This window comes from Leptodactylus fuscus, chromosome 1 (genome assembly GCF_031893055.1).
Source record: "Leptodactylus fuscus isolate aLepFus1 chromosome 1, aLepFus1.hap2, whole genome shotgun sequence".
Taxonomy (NCBI): Eukaryota; Metazoa; Chordata; class Amphibia; order Anura; family Leptodactylidae; genus Leptodactylus; species Leptodactylus fuscus.
Window position 1 is genome coordinate 137,994,799 of NC_134265.1, and position 22,226 is coordinate 138,017,024.

A 22,226-nucleotide genomic window follows, 5' to 3' on the forward strand; every position below is an offset into this window, starting at 1 on the left:
AGCTAGCAGTATAGATAGGATCCTTGAGATGGGACAATCCCTTTTAAAGGCTATTCTTCCCCTACCTTTAGAATTCTGATGATATTCCCGGTTTTCTCCGTATGCAAATGAGTATCTACACAGCACCGGGGGCGTCCCCCCGTGCTACCCGAAGACTCTCCAGCGAAGCCCTTCTTCTACAGCCGAGTGAGTCCTCTTCCTCTCTCATTTGGCCACAGGAAAATGGCCGACAGACGTGCAGTCGGTGCTTTTGCATGAAGACACAAAGGTAACACGGGAAAAGAGGCGGTCCAGAGAAGACGACAGAGATGTCGCTGGAGAGCTTTCAGACAGTACAGGGGATGCCCCCTGTGCTGTCTAAAAACTCATTTACATCAGGAAGAAAGAAGATATTTCTCAGGAACGTTGACACAGATCAGAATAATAAAAGAAGAGAAGAACAGCCTTTCTTAGGGCCATTCCTACCTGTACTTAGTTAAAAAAGGGAATTGTAATGATAGAATCCCTTAAAGTATACTGCACACCAATCCCTGATTTTTTTTTATCACCTTTTATTGTGCTCATTGTCTTAGCACAATATTACATGGGCAGTTACAGACTCTACCATCTCCCACTGCATTGTCCTAAATAATCTAGTACAGACCACAAGTACACAGTATACAAGTACACAAGTATACAGTCGGGGTCTCTGAGCTGCAAGCTCCTTTTCTATAACTCTGAAACAGTCCATCCAGTTTCAGAAAGTTATTCTGACTTTTGCAGAGACAGACAAGCTCAGGTCTCAGCAAGTCTCAATAAAATTAAATAACCAGAAGAGAAAGATCTCTTAAGTTTTCAGCTAGCAATAAGGTCATATTCAATGAATTTATATATCAGTACATAGTGAAAGGAGAAAAAAAAAATCCCCAGATCATCTATTTTTATCTTACTTTACAAATTATAAGGAACTGTGTAAATTAATTAATCCAAATAAAATCATTATATTGGGGGAGAGCTTTCGAGAAACTAGAAGGTTACAACATTTGTAAAGTTAGTCGTAGCAGCTTATAGAGCACTGACAGTGGCGTAACTAGGAATGGCGGGGCCCCGTGGTGAACTTTTGACATGCCCCCTCCCGACGCCGAAGACCTCGACCGACCCCGTCCTACGCATTCCTGCGTGTTCTATTATGCCCCATAGCGGCCCCTGCACACAGTATTATCCCCCATAGTTGCCCCTGCACACAGTATTATCCCCCATAGTTGCCCCTGCACACAGTATTATGCCCATAGTGACCCCTGCACACAGTATTATACCCCATAGTGGCCCCTGCACACAGTATTATGCCCCATAGTGGCCCCTGCACACAGTATTATAGCCCATAGTGGACACTGATAAACAATTATTATACTCTGGGGTCTTTTCAGACCCCAGAGTATAATAATCGGAGACCCGGGGGGAATAAAAACATAAAAAACCACTGTTTCTTACCTGTCCCCTGGCTCCTACGCTGTCTGTTCTGCTGCCATCCTTCTTCTATGACGTCGGACGTCACATGACCCGGGACGCAGGCCGGGTTCATGTGACGTCAGAAAGGACGTCAGGAAGGAGGCCTGGCAGGATCGTGGAAAGGTAAGTAACAGTGTTTTTTTATGTTTCTTACCTCTCCCGGTCCGCCAATCATTATACTCGGGGGTCCGAAAAGACCCCAGAATAAAATAATAGCAGCGGTAGCGGCTGTCACCGGGCCCCTAATGTCCCTGGCCCTGTGGCAGCTGCCTCTGCTGCTATGGCGGTAGTTACGCCACTGAGCACTGACAGTGTATATGCCATTAGGGAGCTGGTAGACTTCCTATACATTTACCATGTTAACCATTTACAGCAGCACACGATTGAATATGTAATACCTGTAAACTTTGACTTACAGTCTTTTTTTACCATTTTAATTCAATATTTTCTTGCTTCTATACAATGTAAAAGACTTCATGAATCTCAAATCCAATGGCTTAAAAAGACTGTTTGCAGATGCTGGAGACAATAGTTATAAAGTATTATATGCAAAAGATATGAAACTAAAATATCCAATAAACAGCCTGAAGTGAACATGCTGGATTAGAAATAGTGGTGCTCTGTAACTGAGTGACTTGTAATACATAGCTCAGTATGTGGCAATGTATCCAGTGGTTATTCCTTGCTTCTGGCCAGACATGTATTAGTTTCAAGTCTTCAAGCCCAGTGACTAACTAATATTCACAGCTCCTCTTCCCTTCTGGTCAGTGGTGTGGAGAAAATGGCATATTTTTGCACTACATTTGGGGACACATAAGAGGGACGTTCCTCTTTAATTAGTCAAATCCAGTCAAATTAATCAGTGAAATTATACTGAATTGTTTGATATTTTCATTAAAGTAGTTCACTTCATATTCCAGGTTAATGAAATAAAAAAAGGTGGGATCCTCCTTATCGAAAGTCACCAGACATCTAGCTCTTTCTTCAGAAGAACATCAGGGGGCTACAGCCTCACTGTAAATCAGTTGCAGGACTGATTTTAGTTCACAATTGTCTCAATAACTGAAATATCGGCTATCAAAGATGGAAATTAAACATTTCATTTGTAAGAGACTCTTCAAGGCTCATTGCATATGGAGTGTATTTCTCTTCCAGCATTCGTTTCCATACTTTTACTGCAAAAAAAAAGAAAAGAGATAGGAAGAAGACCACCAGGGACATTAGGAATTAACAGATTAAAGTGCACACAATTATGAACAGATTTCTCCACTTATCAAACTCCCTTTTCCAATATTTTCTTAATTGTTCAATGACAATGTCTGTAGAAGTAAGCAAATAAATAAAACACTCCGGAATCACAGCTAGAATCTGTATCTAGAAAAAAAGTGACAGACTGTAAACTCAATGAAAGTTCAGATTACATGCTGCTCCTGGAAGTCTATAGAAAGGATGGGAGTAGAAGCAGAGAGAGAAAGAAAGGCAGACACACATACACATGCTTGTGAAGGTTTTAGTATGGTTTGTATCTCACCCCGGTGCTGGATTCACAGTTACACTGCTCATTATTGCTGTATAATGTCCTCCATGCTTCTCATGAGATGTTACAGAGCATTAAGTTACCTAAAAGAGTCTTTAACTTCCTGCCTCTCTCTCTACCCCCTTCTCTATAGACTTCTATGGGCAGCAAAAGGTCTTCTGAAAAGTGATTTATTTCCAGTGCAGATGCTGAGCTAACTGGGAGAACTAAATGCTGGTTGTGGAAAGCAACTGAAAAATCACAATATATACCAATGAATCAAATATGGTAAAAGGATTAAGTCTGGAAAGAGAAATGAACTCTAAGCCATTGAATCATTGTAAAATAATACAAAGCACTGGATAAGACATGTGACCACTAAATAGACATGGAACCAAACAAAGTGAAGACTTACAAAGACATGTGGCTTCACTGTGCCAGACTTGCAGATAGGTAAATTGCAGTAATTATGGGGAGCAACCAACATAGTTCCTGGCCCAAGAGGTTGTAAAGGGGTTTAAGAGAGCGTGTCAACAGTAAATGGGTTATAAACCTAATCACAGTACCGTGCAGAGGTGATTCTGTACTTTCTAAAATCACAGTTTCATGTAACTCTCATCTGCAAGTGTTCTGGGAGCATGCCTTGCCTTGGTCTGGTCTCCTCTCTAGAGTCTCAGGCAAAGCACTTTTTCCCTCACTTGAACATAAATAAAAACAGTTAATGTGTACATAAGCTGTACAATAGAGGCATATTTGGAAACTGTAGTTAGTGTTTGCCCCAAAAACCTAGTCCAGACTTGACTCATATTTATACAGTATAAATTAGATTAGCTGAAAAGCTGGACTATGAATATCAAGAGGTTGTAGACACTCACTGTAGTTTGGCTCATCTGTCTCTTCTATGGTAGATTCTGTGGTACTTTCCAAAGGTGCTTGCTGGCTTTCTTCTGAGACACTTTCCACATGTTCTTCTCCTTCATCTTCTTTCTGTTGCTTTTGTAGAGAGTTAATCATTTCCTTATAGTCTTGTCTAGCCTTCATTGTGAGATCATATAATTTGTGAAAATGATCCTGCAACACATATGAGACACTGAATAAAACACATATCCTTATTAAGTACATCAAAACTTGTTTTAATGCATTTAACCCTTTCAGGGCACAGCTAGCTTTGCCCTTCCAGACACAGCACGATTTTTCAAATCGGGTACGTGTTATTTTATGTGGCCATAATTTTGGAATGCTAATCATAGTTACTATACTACATGCTAGCCACCAGTCCAATTTTTGATTTCTAATTTTTTACATTGTGATCAGCACCGTCACAACTAACATGAAAGGTTGGAATCAGATTGACTGATCTGTTTACAATATATTTTATTAAGATTTTTTTTTTTTTTCGTTGCATGTTATTTTCCACAGCAATATCTTATTGATGCGCATCTAAATCTAATAGATGGAATTTTTTTTTATTGCATTCAGTGGTGCTGACAGTTTTTGTAGGTTGGGCTGTAGGTTGGTTACAAGTTGTCTCACCTGAGCTCCATCATAGCTGAATATGCCAACCACGCTCACAGGTACAGCTTTGTTCACACAACGACCCAGAGCTTTGCGATTAAGAGCAAACACAAAGGGGACATTCTGTTCACAGGCACAGTTAATGATTGTTTGCAGAGTGTCATCCAAACCCCCTGGAGCAAGAGAATAAGTAAAAAATAATCTGTACTGCAGCATTTACCCATACAGTAACTACAACACGATTAATCTTATAATTTCCTTAAGACCTAACCAATATTCTACATGCTGCATAGTCATCCATCAAATTTATAATCTCAGGATTCTGCTGTAATAAGATTTTATGTACTAAATAGATTGTTTTAGAAGAGCAACAGCCAAAACATGGTCTACTAAAATACCAAATGAATCTGTTTAACAAGTGATGGATGTCACTATCAGACAATGAATGAACAGGCTAGATTCTAAATCTGTTTCTCCATTTGTCTCCTGTTAATGTGCACTGTCAGTTACACTTGGGATTGTGACCAATGTTATGGGATTGTGATAGGTCATCAAAATTATTCTTTAGATCAGAAGTTTACTGCTTAATCCCAGCAGAATCTAAACTAAAAATATCTCAATATGTACATCATGCCCCTACCAGTATGTGATGTTACATCTGGGCCCACCATTTTGCCCTAAGTGACAAAAGGATGTGCAGCCATATAAGTGAATGAAACACTTCTGAATGAGTTTTTTGTTTTGGAGTCTTTATATGGTTGTGTTTGTGTATTATTGGAGCTATTTTGCCCTATTAATTCCAGTAGGGAAAACCACTGCATCAAAACACAGTCTTTACTTCAGCCCAGTGCCACACCTAAATGCAATGTTTGAACAGAGACTTAGAACAAAATATTTTCTTCACACAGTAATAGAGGAATTTTCACCAGCCTCAGATTTACTGCAGAAATGTCAACTGAAAATCAAATAGCCCAACAAGCCACATCTTTTAAACAGCTGTTCACACTGCTTTTTTTTTTGTGCATCGGTTTTGAATGCAACACAGGTGTGCATCCTAGGAATAGAAGAATTAAAATTCTCAGTTTTATATTACTTTGGATCCATTCCCAGTTTTGGTTCCAAAAAATACTAATGCAAGAGGTAAAGGTTGAAATGGGCCTATAGGAAGGATACACTCATTTCTTAAAGGCCTTTCAAGTGTTTTAGCTGTTTAATAAATTTGGAGTAAATCACCCCAACAGAAAAACTCAAGAGAAACAGCCCTACAAACTGTCAAAGCCAGAATTATAACCACAGTTGTAGTTTCCTGCAATTTCATGCTCATCAGCAGAATGAACAACAATGGCACCCACTAGGGTATGACGTGGCCATGGTGTGCATGAAAAATGGGTAGCTATGCTATTTGCCAGTGTGTCACTAATTCATTACAAAATGATTATTTAGGTGTAGTTTTGCAAGTTACAACACTGCTATTAATTTGGAACACTAATAAGTAATCAGTTAGTAATGAATGTTAAATGGTAGCTGGCAAGGGCACCCAGTTTTCGGTTAAGTCACAACTGTTCCATGTGATCATACCCTTAGGGTGGGTCCTTCACTACTATACTGGACAAAATAATATCCACAAGTGTACGGCTAAGATTTAGGCTAAATTCACACGAAAGCGGTGCAAAACAGCCATTAAAAATATACATTTTTCATGGCTGTCTGGCACCTGAGGGGCATCAGTTTTCACAGGTCTTCCATGCAATGCTGTAAAATTGACAAAAATAGGACATTACCTATATTTTGACGGTCCATGGCCATCAAAATACAGATTGTGTGAATAGCTCTCATTCACTGACAGTGAAATGAATACTGTCAGGTGACGTCAGTTAAAAAAAGATGGCTGTCTCATCGCCAGTTTTCACTATTGTGTGAATCTAGCCTTATACTGCAGCTAAGCTCCTTCAAGTTAGATACAGAGGCATGTAGGAGTGTGCAGGTGTAATTGTTTAGAAGAGTACAAGTTCCTCATTGTTGTGCTGATGCACTAATGCATAAAGTCTTAAAAAAACCTGTTTTAACCCCTTCCCGACATGCGCCGTAATAGTACGGCGCGTGTCGGGTCTGTAACTATGGCGACCGCCCGGGAGCCGGGCAGCCGTCATAGCCGCCGGGTGTCTACTGCTTTAAGCAGTAGACAACCGGCTCTAATGCCTCCGATTGGTCCCCGGACCGATCAGAGGCATTAACCCCTCCGGCGCTGCTGTCAAAGGCGCCGGAGGCGCCATTTTCCCGGCAGCGCATGGGCGCCGCCATTTTGGCAGGGATCGCCGGCTCCTGGAGCGTGCTCCAGGGCCGACGTCATGTTGCCATGACAGCCGGGAGCCTTGTTAAAGGCTCCCAGCCGGCCTGCAAATTCTCTCTTTTGCAGGCTGGTGTATGCAGCCTGCAAAAGAGATGATGCTTTTTTGCAATGCATTAGCATTGTAATGCATTGCATTAGTGATCAGACCCCCTGGGGTTCAACACCCCTAGGGGGTCTAATAAATGCAAAAAAAAAATTAAAAAAAAAAGTAAAAAAAAAAATATAAAAAAATATAAAAAGTATTAAAAGTTCAAATCACCCCCCCCCCTTTTCCCTAGAACAAATATAAAAGTAGTTAAAAACTGTGAAACATATACATGTTAGGTATCCCCACGTCCGAAATCGTCCGCTCTACAAATCTATAAAAATATTTTTCCTGTTCGGTAAACGCCGTAGCAGGAAAAATAGTCAAAAGTGCCAAACCGCCGTTTTTTCACTGTTTGATTCTGATAAAAATTTGAATAAAAAGTGATCAAAGCAATAACATTTCCCGAAAATGGTAGAACTAAAAAGTACACCCGGCCCCGCAAAAAAAGACGCCCTATACATCCCCGTACACCTATGTATAAAAAAGTTACAGCCGTCGGAATATGGCGACTTTTAGAAAAAAAAATTAACACCGTTTTGGAATTTTTTTAGGGGTCAAAATGTAAATAAAACCATATAAATTTGGTATCCCTGGAACCGTACCGAAACACAGAATATAGGGGATATGTCATTTTGGCTGCACAGTGAACGCCGTAAAACCAAAGCCTGTAAGAGAGTCGCAGAAATGCATTTTTTCTTCAAATCCACCCCATTCTGAATTTTTTTCCTGCTTCCCAGTACATTATATAGAATAATTAATGGTAGCATCATCAAGAAAAATTTGTCCCGCAAAAATTAAGACCTCATATGGCTCTGGGAGCGGAGAAATAAAAAAAGTTATGGGGTTTAGAAGGAGGGGAGTCAAAAACGAAAAACGAAAATCAAAAAATGCCATCGGCGGGAAGGGGTTAAGAAATAAAGCATTAAACCTATTAGTTCTTATCAGACAATATTTCCCAATACCTTTAGACTGTATCTTTTCACAGTTAGGAGAAATGATAATACATTTAAGCTTCTTAAGTTTCAGATGTTTCAGCACTTCCCTTAAACCCATCACCAAACGCCTTTTGGTTTTTGCCTTCACTGGATCTTTAAGGTACAACCGATCCTGGAATCGCACTAGCTCTTTAAGCAGTTCTGTCACACAACTATCCACTTCTTTGCTGAGAACCTGACTACAGTACCTGAAAAATACAGCAATTTATTAAACATGCAAACAATACATTTAAAAGAACATGATCTTGGTGCTCTCCACCACTCTGAAGTCACACCATAGGCAAATCTAGAGTGCTTCATAGCTGTATACAAAACCATTTACCGTATATACTCGAGTATAAGCCGACCCGAGTATAAGCCAACCCCCTAATTTTACCACAAAAAACTCGGAAAACATATTGACTCGAGTATAAGCCTAGGGGGGGAAATGCAGCAGCTACTGGAAAATTACAAAAATTAAAATGGCCGAAGTTCTTGGGTGCAGTAAGTGCTGGGAAATGGAAGGGGGTGTTTTGGTTGTCTGTCTGCCCCTTCCCTGAGCTTGAGGACTGGGTTTTTTACCCTCACTTGGAATATAGGGTATCTGCAGAGATCCTATTAACCCCTTCCCAACGGAATAGAAGCACTGCAGATCCCCTATATTCAGTAGACCAGGCACTGTCAGACACAGGGATACCTAATGTGTATGTGTTTCACAGCTATTTTCTACTTTGAGGGCAGGTTCACACCAGCGCCCGATCTCTGTTATGCAGGTTTCCGTTTCCTGCCCGAGAAACTGGGCAGGAGACTGAAACCGGCAGGCAGTTTTCAAACCCATTCATGGGTTTGAAAAGTGTCTGCTGTTGAGCGTCTTCTGCTCTCCGCAGCGAAACAGTTTTTTTTTTTTTTAGTCGGACATGCAGGACTTTGTGTCCATTAAAAAAAAACAAAACGTTTTGCCATGGACAGTAGAAGACGCTCACCCACAGACACTGAATGTCGGTTTCCGTCTTCTGCCGACAGACTTGAACCAACCGAGGGGACTTGAACCTATAATCATTTGATTGCAAGTCCCATAGATGGAAATACATGTGTATTGCCGTCTATGGGAGATTCTCTACATTACTATTACGGCTGGTCATAGACTAGCCACAATAGTAATATAGCGACGACAGGCCTGGGAGCCTTCATTAGGCTCCCAGCTGTCATCGGAACAGGTCGGCTCCTGCCAGCTCGCTGCGCAGGAGCCGGCCTGCAACTTTACTGGTATGGGGCCGGCTAATTTTAAGCTTGAGGGGGGGACATCTCTGGAGGGCACCTCCGCTGTAACACTTACAGCGGAGATGCGAAAGCTTATGCCTACATACCAGGTAGCTATCCTGGCCTGCTACCAGAAAATTACCGTAATGACCCGAGTATAAGCCGAGGAGCACTTTTTCAGCACAAAAACTGTGCTGAAAAACTCGGCTTATACTCGAGTATATACGATAACTCATCTATGGCAGTAACCCAGCAGATTGATAAAACAAATTCAGAATTTACTCACTCACGGAACCGCCTACTATGAATTTTGGGGAGGTTAAAACTTGGAGGTGGAACAGAAACTTCTGTGGCATCAGGAACATCCTGAGGCGGTTCTGAAGGAGGAAATGCACAGGCATCATCTGATTCAGTTCTCTCTTCTGTTGGTAAGAAAAGGTGGTTATTAGTCAGATCAGAAACTCAATAGGCTGAGAACACACACATAGTTTTTGAGCCAAAGCCAGCAAGAAGTAGTATAATCCATTTATATTTACTATTACTGCTGAATCCACTTCAACTTTAGCTCAATAACCTGCATGTGCAATTTTATAGTAAGTTATTTCAGCATTAACAAACAGAGGACTTATGTCCATATTATGCCTAACCTACATATCCTGGGAGGAATATGCAAATCTGTCTCCCAAGATGTAAACAGGGTGACAGTGCCTCTGTTATGCCGCCCTCTATGGGAAGCACCCTGAACATCATGCCCAACTTTCCCAGAAGCTTGAGCATTTGTCCTAATCTCTTATGGATGGTGTACATCTTTTCTCAGCCAATCAGATGGTTCCCCCAACTTCACCCCCTTCCCAGTCACAGCATGCAGTGTCAAAGGTAAAAACTGCATTCCACTAGTCCTGTAGCTGTATTGGGATATGACCACATGGAACGGTCATGAAATGGCCAAAAACTGGGCATGCCAAGTGCCACTGTAATCTACTGAAAAGTGATTGTTTATTGCAGACATTAAAGGGGCTCTATCACTAGGAAAAGTCATTTTTAACTAATCACACCTTTGCATAGCCCTTAGAAAGTCTATTTCACACCTACCTTTTGTATGTAGATTGCCTCACTGGTTTCTGAATAAGTCCGTTTATATTCATATGCTAATTAGACTAGTGCACGATAGAAGGTGCACACCTCTCCTACTGTCTTCTATGGGAGACGGCTCCTGCTGATGACTCGCTTCCTGTTTGCTTCACACACATAGAAGATAATGGGAGAGAGGAGGCTGCTGGGAACTTCCTGAGCTGGCTGGAGGCTCATTAGCATATGAATAAAAACGGACTTATTCAGACACCACTGAAGCAATCTACATACAAAAGCGAAGTGTGGAATAGCCTTTCTAAAGCCTATGCAAGCATGTGTTTAGATAAAAATGACTTTTCCCAGTGATAGAGCCCCTTTAAGTATTGGTGTGTAATGACATACAAAGACATAAAACTAATGAATAAAATACTAAAGAAAATAGGATGACTACTACGTTTTTGGCCAAATAACAACCATGACACCACTGTGTGGTTGTTTTCTCACTCTAAACAGATTGCACAAAAGAAAAGGTGATATGGATATTATGTAAATATACCATAAAGATTCAGATATTTGCATGCATGTGATTTATTCCTTATTAAAGGTATATTTCTGTCTTATGGCAACTCAAAGGAATATGCATAGCACTGTTTCTGGTGGATGACTGTTGGGATTGAGGTTTGGCTTTTCTCCAATACAATGGCACTCCCAGCCACCCACTATGTAGGAACTTGCTAAACATTGCTCTATTGAATAAATTAAGTGGTGCTGAAGTATGTTGACAGTGGATGGATGACAGCATCACTATGCAGAAACAAAAGAACTTATCTAATGCCGTGGCCTTCAATCTGTGGAGGTTGAGGTATTTGGACACAGCACACACATATTAGTAATATGCAATCATTTTCTATGGCCTGACTGTAATATGCTGCGATTTTTCCAGCGGCGTTTCCGCTGCGGGAAAATCACTGCGTTTTTGTCCCTTGGGACCATGACCCCAGCAATATTATCAACTTTGATGCCAGAAGTCCTCCCCCCTATCCCCTCTACTGCCCTATACTGTAATACAGCTTTCAGTACAGGGAAAAGTTTATACATGCATGTACAAAGATGACTAGGACGCTGGGAGTGTGCCCTGTCCCAGTGTCTGGTCTGGGAAATACGTCTGACCAAATCACTCAAGACGACTTCCTTAATACATTCCAGTACTAGCAGGAGACGTTAGCAGTCCAACTGACCCAAGAGGAAAAGCTGAACCCACTGTCTTCACTTAAGTGGTCTTTAGACTTGAGTATATTTACCAATATCTTGATCATCAGGGGAGGCTGGAGGCTGTTCACTTAGGGCTTGACTTTCTTCCGTAGAATCTGTACTATGAAGAGGAAATATCACTGGCTGAGTTGGATCTGGAGTTTGCAGCAAATTGAGCTGTTTGCGTTGTTCTCGCTCTTTCAAGATTATCTATGATCGAAAATATATTATTGCTATGCAAGATTTTAAAAGGGGAAGTAAAACTACTAGTACAATGTAAAATATACAGACTTCTACATTCAGTGCATTAGCTTTGTTAATTTACCAGCAACAGACAAGCAGAACGGTTCAGCTGTCATTTGCCCAAGACTCTAGAAAAATTACAACTATGAGACAATTAGATAACTGCTCAATTTAAAGGGGTTGTCCAGGATAAAATTGTACTTTACAAAAAATGTATAGTTACCCAAATCGATAGGGGTCATGTGACTGCCCCAGGCACATTTTCAGATTTTCTGGTGATGTTCCATTTCTGGAAACAGAACGTCACCTGTTCTAAACCTTCCCCACTCCATAATACTTACCTGTGCGGAATTTCTGGGCACAAAACATCCCTTCCTTTGGGAGTGCAATAGAGCGGGGGTGCCGAATACAGCGCAAGCCGGCACTCCGGATCTATCGCACAGGCGCCAACAGACGTCAAGAGAAGTCACAGAAAGAAGTGATCTCCTGTGCCTAGAAGATTCGGACAGGAAGACAAGAAAGTATGATGGGGTAGGGCTAAGTTAGTTAGTTAGGAAGTTAGTAATGGGTGGGCTAGCTTGGAAAACAAGAAGAGGGAGGGGGGTCAGCTGTGAGTGAAGAGCAATGCATCATGGTAGTTATAGGAAAAACAAATGCAGAAAATGCCAGGAGCTACCAGAAAAACCCAGAAATCACTCAAAACATTGCTAAAGGTATTTGGGTGACTCACTAACCTATTAATAGCACAAACAGACCTTTTTTTTTGAAAAAAAATATTTTTTCCTGGAAAACCCCTTTAAAGAGGACCTTTCACCATATCTGGGCACAGGCAGTTCTATATACTGCCGGAAAGCTGACAGTGCGCTGAGTTCAGCACACTGTCGGCTTTCCCGATCTGTGCCCGGTGTGAAGAGCTTACGGCCCGGTACCGTAGCTCTTCTATGGTCAGAAGGGCGTTTCTGACCATTAGCCAGAGACGTCCTTCTGTCTCGCGGCGCCAACCGCGCTGTGCTGTGGAGCCGGGAGGAACGCCCCTTCCCTCTGCTCACACCGCTCGTCCATAGACGAGTATTATCAGGAGAGGGAGGGGGCGTTCCTCCTGGCTCCACAGCACAGCGCGATAGGCGCCGCGAGGCAGAAGGACGTTCCTGGCTAATGGTCAGAAACGCCCTTCTGACTGTAAAGCGCTACGGTACCGGGACTGATAGCGCTTTACACCGGGCACAGATCGGGAAAGCCGACAGTGCGCTGAATTCAGCGCACTGTCAGCTTTCTGACAGTATATAACACTGCCTGTGCCCAGATGTGGTGAAAGGTCCTCTTTAAGTTTTGGAGTTTGATATATCTCCATACCCCAGTCTTTTCAAACAATGAATAGGTGTATTCATAAAACCATTCTTAATCTATGAGAAATATACATTATAGAATGTCTTTTATATGGCAACAGGCAAAAAATGTATATACAGCTGCATCTTATGATTTCTCAAAACAAAACTGGCCCTATACTAGTACATCACCAGAAATAAGCAGAGTAGCCATAGTGGCGCTTTCGATAATAGGAAGCAATAACAGCTGATTCAATAATAATTTTTGACAACCAGTATGACCTGGCTTCCTATTCCTATCACTTTTACAATAGCAGCTAGAGCAAACACAAAGCAGTCATTGGTGTTTTCAAATTTATCAATAACTAGATACCTTTTTAAGTGAGGTCGGTTTCTTTGCTTTGGGCACCTCTCTTTGCTTTCCTTTTTTGACAAGTGGGGCACTGGAATCCAAAGGGTTGTGAGGTGCCAAACCTGGTTTTGATTGTGGGTTCTTTACTACACTTGCTGGATCTCTGGGTTTTACAGGGACACCACTTCCAACTAGGACAGAAAAAAATTAATCATATTGGTCCAAATTGTAGAATATTACTATATAGTCAAATTAATTGGTGGTAAATGCTCACCTTCAAAATTAAATTTTTCCGTTTAAATAACCAATTAAGACAGGGGCCCCACGTAGCATAAATGTCACGGTTTGCCCACAGTGGAAAAGGCGCAGAAAGAACCGCTGTGTTTTACAGTCTAGAGAAACCCATCTCCACTTTGTGAAAAAATACATGCAGCAGACATGCTACCATTTACAAAACTGTTGTGGTTTTGGAAATCGCAGAATATCAATTATATTTAAGGAAACGCTGCGGGTTTCCCCATAGGTATTATGGAAACAGAAAGCGCTGCAGGAAAAACCACAACTATTTTTTCTGCAAAATGCTACCTGGGGCCTTAGATTAGTTTAATCTATCATTAGAAAAACGTCTTTTTAACTAATGGCACGTTGGAATAGCCTAATAACCTTCAAAAAGGCTATTCTACTCCTTCCTTCCATTCTTTTCTTCTCCCCGCCGTTTTTGATAAAAATCAGTTTCTTCTGTTATGTAAATTACAATCAAAGAGCACTGTGGGCATTGCCCCTGTGCTCCGAGCACCCTCGCATCATAACCTTGCGCCGCCCCTTAGCTAATTGTGCTCATTCCCCTCTTCCTCTTCTCCGGATCTTCTGACATTCAAAGGCATCGGACACAGTGCAGTACGGATGCCAAATCTCGCACATGCGCAATCGTCTCTGTCACTTAGGGTTTGGGTAGTGCCAACTGCACATGCCCGGACCACCATTTTGCAGTGGTCTGCTATATTAGAATACTGCGCCTGCGCAGTACACTCGTATAGTTTTGTGGAGAACTGAGCATACCGATGCATGCAAAAGGCAGCTATAAATTCAGAAATAGCACAAAAAAAACCCCCATGAATCAAAACTGCTATTTTTTTTTTTTTTTTTTTAATTATTTGGTAGTGGAACCCCAAGAAATTTACTCTCTCCAAGCGCTAGATCACACAGAGTTTTTTGCAGGCAGATTTTGACGTGGAATCCGCCTCAAAATCCACCTGCAAAAAAGGCTCCTATTGACTCCAATAAGAGCCACTCACTTTTTTTTCCCACTAGCTAGTAGCAGAAAAAAGAAGCAAGATGACCTATCATTCCGTGGCTGAATCAGCTGCGCGCCCACGGCTCGAGACACGCTCCTGTTTAGGCCAATTTATTCGGGCCTAATCAGGAGCGGTATGCCGGAGATGGAATGTAGATGCTGCATCGGCATCCCGTCGCAGCTAGCCGCGCAGAATGTTCACAAGGCAGAAAAGGTAATAAAAGAGAAGGTAATAAAAGAAGTTGATTCAACTTACCAGAAAAAACTAGTGGCTTAGCAACCTGCTTGCTTTTCTCTGTGGTTTGCCGCTGTTCCAATGCAGCCAGCATGCCTCCTAAATCCAGCTGCACTGGTTTTTTGCTTTTTTTCCCACTTTTTTTTTGGTTTGTTGACTCCTAAAAGGTAACACATACAGATTTTAAAGGAATTTTCCCATTTTAGCACATTATCATGGGGTTATCATGGGGGGTTTGACTGCCCAGGTCCCCAACAGTCAGGAGGAATTTTGTTCAGTAGGGCTACCTGAAATACTGTAAGCTATTTGTAATACATTTTAGCCGGCCTAGAGCCATTTGTAATAGGGCTATTTGCAATATAAGAGGATATCTATAAATAACACCAGTGACTATGTGGACTTAGTAACTTACCTTCATTGGGAAAGATGGTTTATTAATAAAGGTTATGTTTTAGGGGTGATCAATTTTCTTGTGGATTTTTCAGCACTACAGTGACACTAGGTTCACACCTGCATTCGGGTTTCTGTTAGGGGGATCCACTTGGGGACCCCTGAACAGAATCCTAATCCGCTTAAAAAAAAAAGTGGTTATACTCAGAGACCTGTGGACCACAAAGACTATAATGAGGTCCGCTGGGTTTCCGCCCGAAAAGAGCGGAAGATTGAGGGGCAAGAAGTCCTGCTTGCAGGACTTTTCTCTCCACATTTTTAAAGCAGAATGGGAAGGGAATCCACAAGCGGTAGTGTGAATCTAGCCCAGTCTTTCTCAAAGTGGGCGATAACGCCCCCTTGTGGGCGCTGGAGGCCTATAGGGGGGCAGTAAAGGGCACAGAGAAGATTGGGGGGCGTTGAAGCAGTCTAGGGGGGCGATGGCTAATTTAAAGGGGTGGTATTATAACAATGATTCTATCTATACTGCTTGTTAATGTGGATTTAAGACTTTTCCTAAATACATTGCTTCAGCAAAACTGCTTTGTTTGTCCACTATCTTACTTTATTCACTTCATTATGGACACTAGCACCTGGCCCCCTGCTCATTGCTGAGGGAGCCACATGACGTAGCTCCCTGCTGTGCGGGGGGAGAGAGGGGGGGGCTGAGTGTACGGAGCCAGTCTGTGTCTGCACCACACATACACATCACATACTCATACCTCCCAACTTTTGAAGAACCGAAAGAGGGACAAAATGTGCGGCGCGCGTAGCAAATTTAGCCCCGCCCACTTTTGTGTTGACTCCGCCCACTCGTTAATTTTCCATGTGCCCGCACACAGTATAATCCTCCTACAGTCACCAGTAAATTATATGTCCCCCCTCTATCTCTCCCCCAGTTTCATATACACCCTTCATCTGCCCCCAGTTTCATGTCCCCCTTCCATCTCTGCCCCCAGATTCATGTCCCTCCATCTCTGCCCCCAGATTCATGTCCCCCCTCCATCTCTGCCTCCAGATTCATGTCCCCCATCTCTGCCCCCAGATTCATGTCCCCCATCTCTGCCCCCAGATTCATGTCCCCCATCTCTGCCCCCAGATTCATGTCCCCCATCTCTGCCCCCAGATTCATGTCCTCCCTCCATCTCTGCCCCCAGATTCATGTCCTCCCTCCATCTCTGCCCCCAGATTCATGTCCCCACATCTCTGCCCCCAGTGTCATGCCGTCCCCTCCTTCATCTGCCCCCAGTGTCATGCCGTCCTCTATTTCATCTGCCCCCAGTGTCATGCCGTCCTCTCTTTCATCTGCCCCCAGATTCACGTTACACCTCCACATTAAACTTACCTTCTCCTCCGCTCCCTCGCCGCTCTCTGCGCGCCTCTCTCGCTGACACATGCGGCTGAAGGAAGGAGCTGACACAGGTCAGCTCCTCGCTTCGCCGCTGCGTGTCGCTCTCACTGACAGATATGCGGCTGAAGCGAGGAGCTGATCTGTGTCAGCTCCTCTACAAGCCAGGAGCCGGCGGCAGCGGCGAAGCGAGGAGCTGACACAGGTCAGCTCCTCGCTTCAGCCGCATATGTGTCAGCGAGAGAGACACGCAGCGGCGAAGCGAGGAGCTGACCTGTGTCAGCTCCTTCCTTCAGCCGCATGTGTCAGCGAGAGAGGCGCGAAGCGAAGAGCTGACCTGTGTCAGCTCCTTGCTTCAGCCGCATATGTGTTCAACTCAGATCTGCGTCCTCTGGACGCAGATCTGAGTTGAAATCGGGACATACCTCCCTCCAACCGGGACCGCGGGACATGTCACCCAAATCGTGACTGTCCCGCGGAAATCGGGATGGTTGGGAGGTATGCATACTGTACACATCACCTAGCTCCCTGCTGTGAGATAGAGGGGTGTGTGTGGAATAAGTGCTGCTTTCTTATATAAAGCAGTCTAAATCCTACTGGGCTAAAGGACCTGGTCTCTCTGTTCACTAGGATAAAGCTTTATTATATAGAGCAGGCTGCTAGTGGGCAGAGGAGCCAGGTCCTTTAGGAAACTCCGTACAAGGTAAATCCAAGTCTACAGGACCTTTTGATGACATCACAGGTCCTTCAGTCATCCCATAGGATCATGTGGTGATCCTAGGATCATAGGCTATGTGGTGGGCGGAGCTACACACTAATTTGGGGGTGGGGCTAATTGACGCGAGCAAACAGGAAGAAAGAAGATTTTTAGGCAGCTTAGAAGGCAGATCAAGCTTCATGAGGCTACCCCTTTAAAATTGTTTTTTTTGCTTTTAACACAAACTTTACCGCTCCTTTACGCTTAACGCACGTTTCCTCGTGTAACGCCATCTAGGGGACTAAGTAAAGTAAAAAAAAAATTTTTTTTTGGGGGGGGGGGGCGCTAGAAAATAATTAATTCTCGAAGTGGGCGGTAGACAAAATAAGTTTGAGAACCTCTGATCTAGCCTTAGAAAGAAAACATACTGTAACCTTCACAGCACTTTCTTTATCTCTCCCTTCCTTCCTCATAGCCAGTGTGACAAGTAAAATGGGTTTCTGGACAAACGTGTGACTTTCTAGGTAGTAGCTTCACAAACCAAAACATATTCTCCATTTTCTGGACTGACCACCTCAGAAGCTTTCTTCCTCTTCTTTTACAGGATACACTCCTTCCTGTGTCGCCATACCTAACTTACTGAACCACTGTGTCTAGATTTCCCAAAGACTCCCAATCTGATGCATCTTACCAACTGCCTAAAATACACTAAAAATCACCTTCCCTTCCCACTCACTGGTTACAATAGTGATAAACTTGGCAATATAAACTTACTGTACCCTCCCCACACTACTAGAAGAGCTCCAGTGCCTTTTGTATACTTTGTATTATGCTTCTGTAGACACACTACTGCCTGCTTACACAGAGTGGGGAGGAGGGTAAGGGCTACCTCTTGAAGCTCATCAAGAGAATGCCAAGAGTGTGCAAAGCAGAAATCAAAGCAAAAGGTGGCTACTTTGAAGAACCTAGAATATAAGACATAATTTTCAGTTGTTTCACACTTTTTTGTTAAGTATATAATTCCACGTGTTAATTCATAGTTTTGATGCCTTCAGTGTGAATCTTCTGTATTTTCATGACTATGAAAATTGTAAACTCTTTGAATGAGAAAGTGTGTCCAAACTTTTGGTCTGTACTGTATATGACAGCTCCAAGACTGCAGGAACTCCCTTTACACTGCACTGTACAGGCTCACTATACGTTTCTCTTCTGTTCACGAGGCCCAAAGGAACAATGTGACCAAACTCGGCCAATGGTTAAAAAAATATTAGTAAAAACACCAATAACATCATGCTCATTCAATATTGTCCTTACCACTGTCCCTTTAGGTCCCCAGCTGTGACTAAAGGAGCTTTTATTTTCAGATTTAATACCTGCAGATGAGGAGATCAGCTCCGGGAATTCTTCATCATCCTGTGTGGGAGGTGGTATTGTTAATACTACAATGTGATTTCATCTATTAAAAATAATATATTTTAGGAATAATTTCTCAGCTTATCGCACAATATACCTTAAAATACTGTATACGGTTATTCTGGCTGTCTAACATATATTATCAAAGCTACATCCCAGGTTTTTAAAGGAAACATTTTCTATGTTAAAGAGCATAAGCGCCAAAAAGTAATACAGTCCTGAGAAAAGGTACACTCTGAATTTAAAGGTTTAAAGGACATAAGAAAAAAAAAAAAAACATCTGGTCCTTAGAAGGTCCTAAAATAAGGCAACTACTACGACAAATGAAAAACATAGCCGATTAAACTTTGATTGCTTAACAAAAATGAAGCCAAAATGGAAAGGAGTGCACTCCATGAATCAATAGCTTGAAGAACTAAGAAGTAGCCAAGAACTTGTAAGTAATGATTATCCCACATCATTCTGGATCATTTTTTTTTTCCACCAGTTGAAAACAGTCAGGATCATTTCTATACAGCTACTCCCAATCTAGAAACAGTACAGGTAGAACTGTGATCTTGGTGTCATATGAAAGCTGAGAATCCATATCACACCAGAACCACTGTTCTAGATTTAAAATGCCTGAGATATATTGTTTGACATGATCCATCACTACACTGTCTGAATCATATGTTTTGTGAAATGAGACTAAGTTCTTTGAAAAGTTAGTAACTATTTAACCCTTTCACTGCCAGGCACGTAGCTATACGTGCTCCCAAGGTGGCACTTCAGTAGCCGAGGACGTAGTTACTACGTCCTCCCTACTAATGCCGATATCTCTGGACTGCATCAACATATCTTGATGCTTTAAAATTTATTTTAAAGAAGAGACTCATCTTTAAAATGATACCAGGGACTTGATGATTTCACTTACAGTTTTGTAGTGATTCACTGTTGAAAACACTATTTGGCATTGAGATCCAACTGCAGATCTCAATTCCCGACAGCGTTTCAACAGTGAATCGCTCCAAAACTGTGCATCCAATCATCGAGGTCTTGATATAATTTTAAAGATGAGATTCTCCTCTTTAAAATGCAATTGAAAGCATCAAGATATGTTGATGCAGTCCAGAGATATAGAGTTCCAAAGTGTCCCCCCCCCTCCTGTCTAAGCAAGCAATTTGCGATCTTTAACAAGAAAGGAAGAGGGACACGAGCAGTTCAGCAGAGAGAGAGAGACAGAGAAACGATCTGACTCTCTGCATAACTTGTATGTGACAGCAGGAGGGGGGTGGCAGGGACTCTATTGTCCCTATTAACCCTTCTCCTGCCAATCAGAGAACATACTATACATTTGTCTCTGATTGTCACATACAGTTATAATGTAATTCCCCCCTGAGCTTTACTAGTGGGGTATTCTTATGTTATACCTCCTGAACATAACCAGGAAGTTTATTGGCGCTGTGACCCAGACATTTACCATTGTCCAGGTCGCAGCGCCAAAAAAAAAAAAAAGCCGCACCAAACACACAACATATACATAAAGTCGCAAATAAAGTTTACATTTCACCCAATCCGTGTCCTGTCTATACCTAAGCTTTCTACAGTAAAATACGTCTCTAGTGATGTCCGTTACACACTAAAATAATAGTAATAACGATTATCACTAGAGATGAACGTATAGATTGCTAAAATTTTTATAGGGGGATGGAAAATAACATTTTTATGTAAAGTCCTATTTAATTTGCATGCACAAAATGGAATGGCGCATTTCTGCGATTTTGGCGATTCTTTAACACCCGCCCCTGTAAATATATACATGTGTGGTATGTATGAACTCCTCACATATTGCAGTTTTATGTACAGTACATTATGTTTGCAGAAAGGGATTTCTTGAGCCGCACTTTAGTGGCAAATTTGAATTTTTGCGCAATTTTTGCTAGCAATCTCTGTTTGCCGCAAAGTTGAATGAAGGTGCTTGTATATATAAACTATTAAATTGTGTTTTTATATACGGTATGCTGTGTAAAGTTAGATTTTGGTATCACAGTCACAGTTTGGTAGGTGCAGTATAGCTTTTTAACATATTAGTGAACAGCAGCAAAATCCTGCTTGTCTTCTGTATTCGTGTTTTTGGGAGTCCGAGCTCTTGTTGTAGTTGATGTTTGCGGTACATATAGTATATTTACACATTGTATACACCATAAGCTATTATTTTAAAAGTATTTTGTATATGAATGTGAGATTGTTCATGAGTTTTAGGTGCAAATATGTGTTTTAGCGTATTTTTTTAAAAAAAATTATTTGTGTTGGTCGCAAAGTTGCATGAAGGTGGATGTGGCTATCGATGACCCATTAAGACATTTGTAATCTTCAGATTGTCTACTTTCAAAAAATATATAGGGTTTAGGGGTTCACTTACTTTTCATGGTGTGTAATCCCTACATTTTATAGGATGATACTTTTTTTTAACATTTCCAGCTTCAAAGCAGATTTTTGTTCCTTCCAGTTCCAGCGATTTTCTGAAGACACGTGCATTCGAGTTCAGGCCATAGTGATATGTATGAACTCTGCAAATGTTGAACTCTTATTTTTAGGAGGTTTGGTGCATTTAATTTTTTGTTTGGTTTCCGCTTTTAACAACTAATATACATTTATTTGCATTTTTTCATAAAACATTCACTTTAAATCAAAATTGCATGAAGGTGCCTGTTCGTATAAAGTACCAAGTGGCATTCTGACAGTGCTGCAGGTGTCTACTTTAAGAAAATATGTAGGTATGGGGGGGTTGGATGCTTTTTTAATGTTGCAATTTAGGTTTGATTTGTCCATCTCAAAATTGTGAAAATTGCTCTGGCTACTGGAGGTGCAAAATTTCCAGAGACCCTTGGCAGCGAAAAGGTTAAATAAATAAGGAAACTATGGTATCTGTTTTTGTGTCGTCCTTGGTCATTTGAGGCTGTATTTGCCTATATTTGCAGACCTAACGAGCAGATTTTTATTTTTTTTTTATCATGTCACGGTATGTAAAACCATAGATTTGAAAGAGGGTATATTTGATTTCTCTCATGACTGTACATCCATACAAGAAAGCAAATATACTGTTATTATATAAATTATTCCAAACCCAGAAACTTATGGCGCACCCAACAGCATATTTATATATCCACCCATCTCAGGGACACAAATCTGTCAAAAACTGGATTCACCCGGGATTCATCTCGGGATAATAAGAGGTCTCAGCAGTCACACTCACCAATCAGGTATTTATCTTCAGTCCTATAGCTAGGACTTAACTCCTTTAAGAATGTAATGTTATTCAATAGATGCCAATGACCCTCCAGAACATAGTTAAGTCAGGAACCACCCTTTACTAGCCGAACACATTCTAGTAACGG

At 41.8% G+C, this 22,226-nt stretch overlaps 1 protein-coding gene across 1 annotated transcript in view; it reads right to left on the reverse strand.

The window, feature by feature from the left end:
• Positions 1-1,918: 1,918 nt before the first annotated feature.
• The window catches only part of SECISBP2 (SECIS binding protein 2), a 26,150-nt gene continuing 5,842 nt past the window's right edge, over positions 1,919-22,226 (reverse strand). Inside the window, exons 4-12 of the mRNA XM_075276981.1 lie at positions 18,751-18,849; positions 14,984-15,122; positions 13,455-13,624; positions 11,564-11,723; positions 9,478-9,613; positions 7,920-8,140; positions 4,538-4,692; positions 3,880-4,075; positions 1,919-2,663 (exon numbers count right to left, since the gene is read on the reverse strand). Coding sequence (XP_075133082.1) covers positions 2,566-2,663; positions 3,880-4,075; positions 4,538-4,692; positions 7,920-8,140; positions 9,478-9,613; positions 11,564-11,723; positions 13,455-13,624; positions 14,984-15,122; positions 18,751-18,849 — 1,374 coding nt within the window. The 3' untranslated portion in view covers positions 1,919-2,565. The remainder of the gene's footprint in view (positions 2,664-3,879; positions 4,076-4,537; positions 4,693-7,919; positions 8,141-9,477; positions 9,614-11,563; positions 11,724-13,454; positions 13,625-14,983; positions 15,123-18,750; positions 18,850-22,226) is intronic.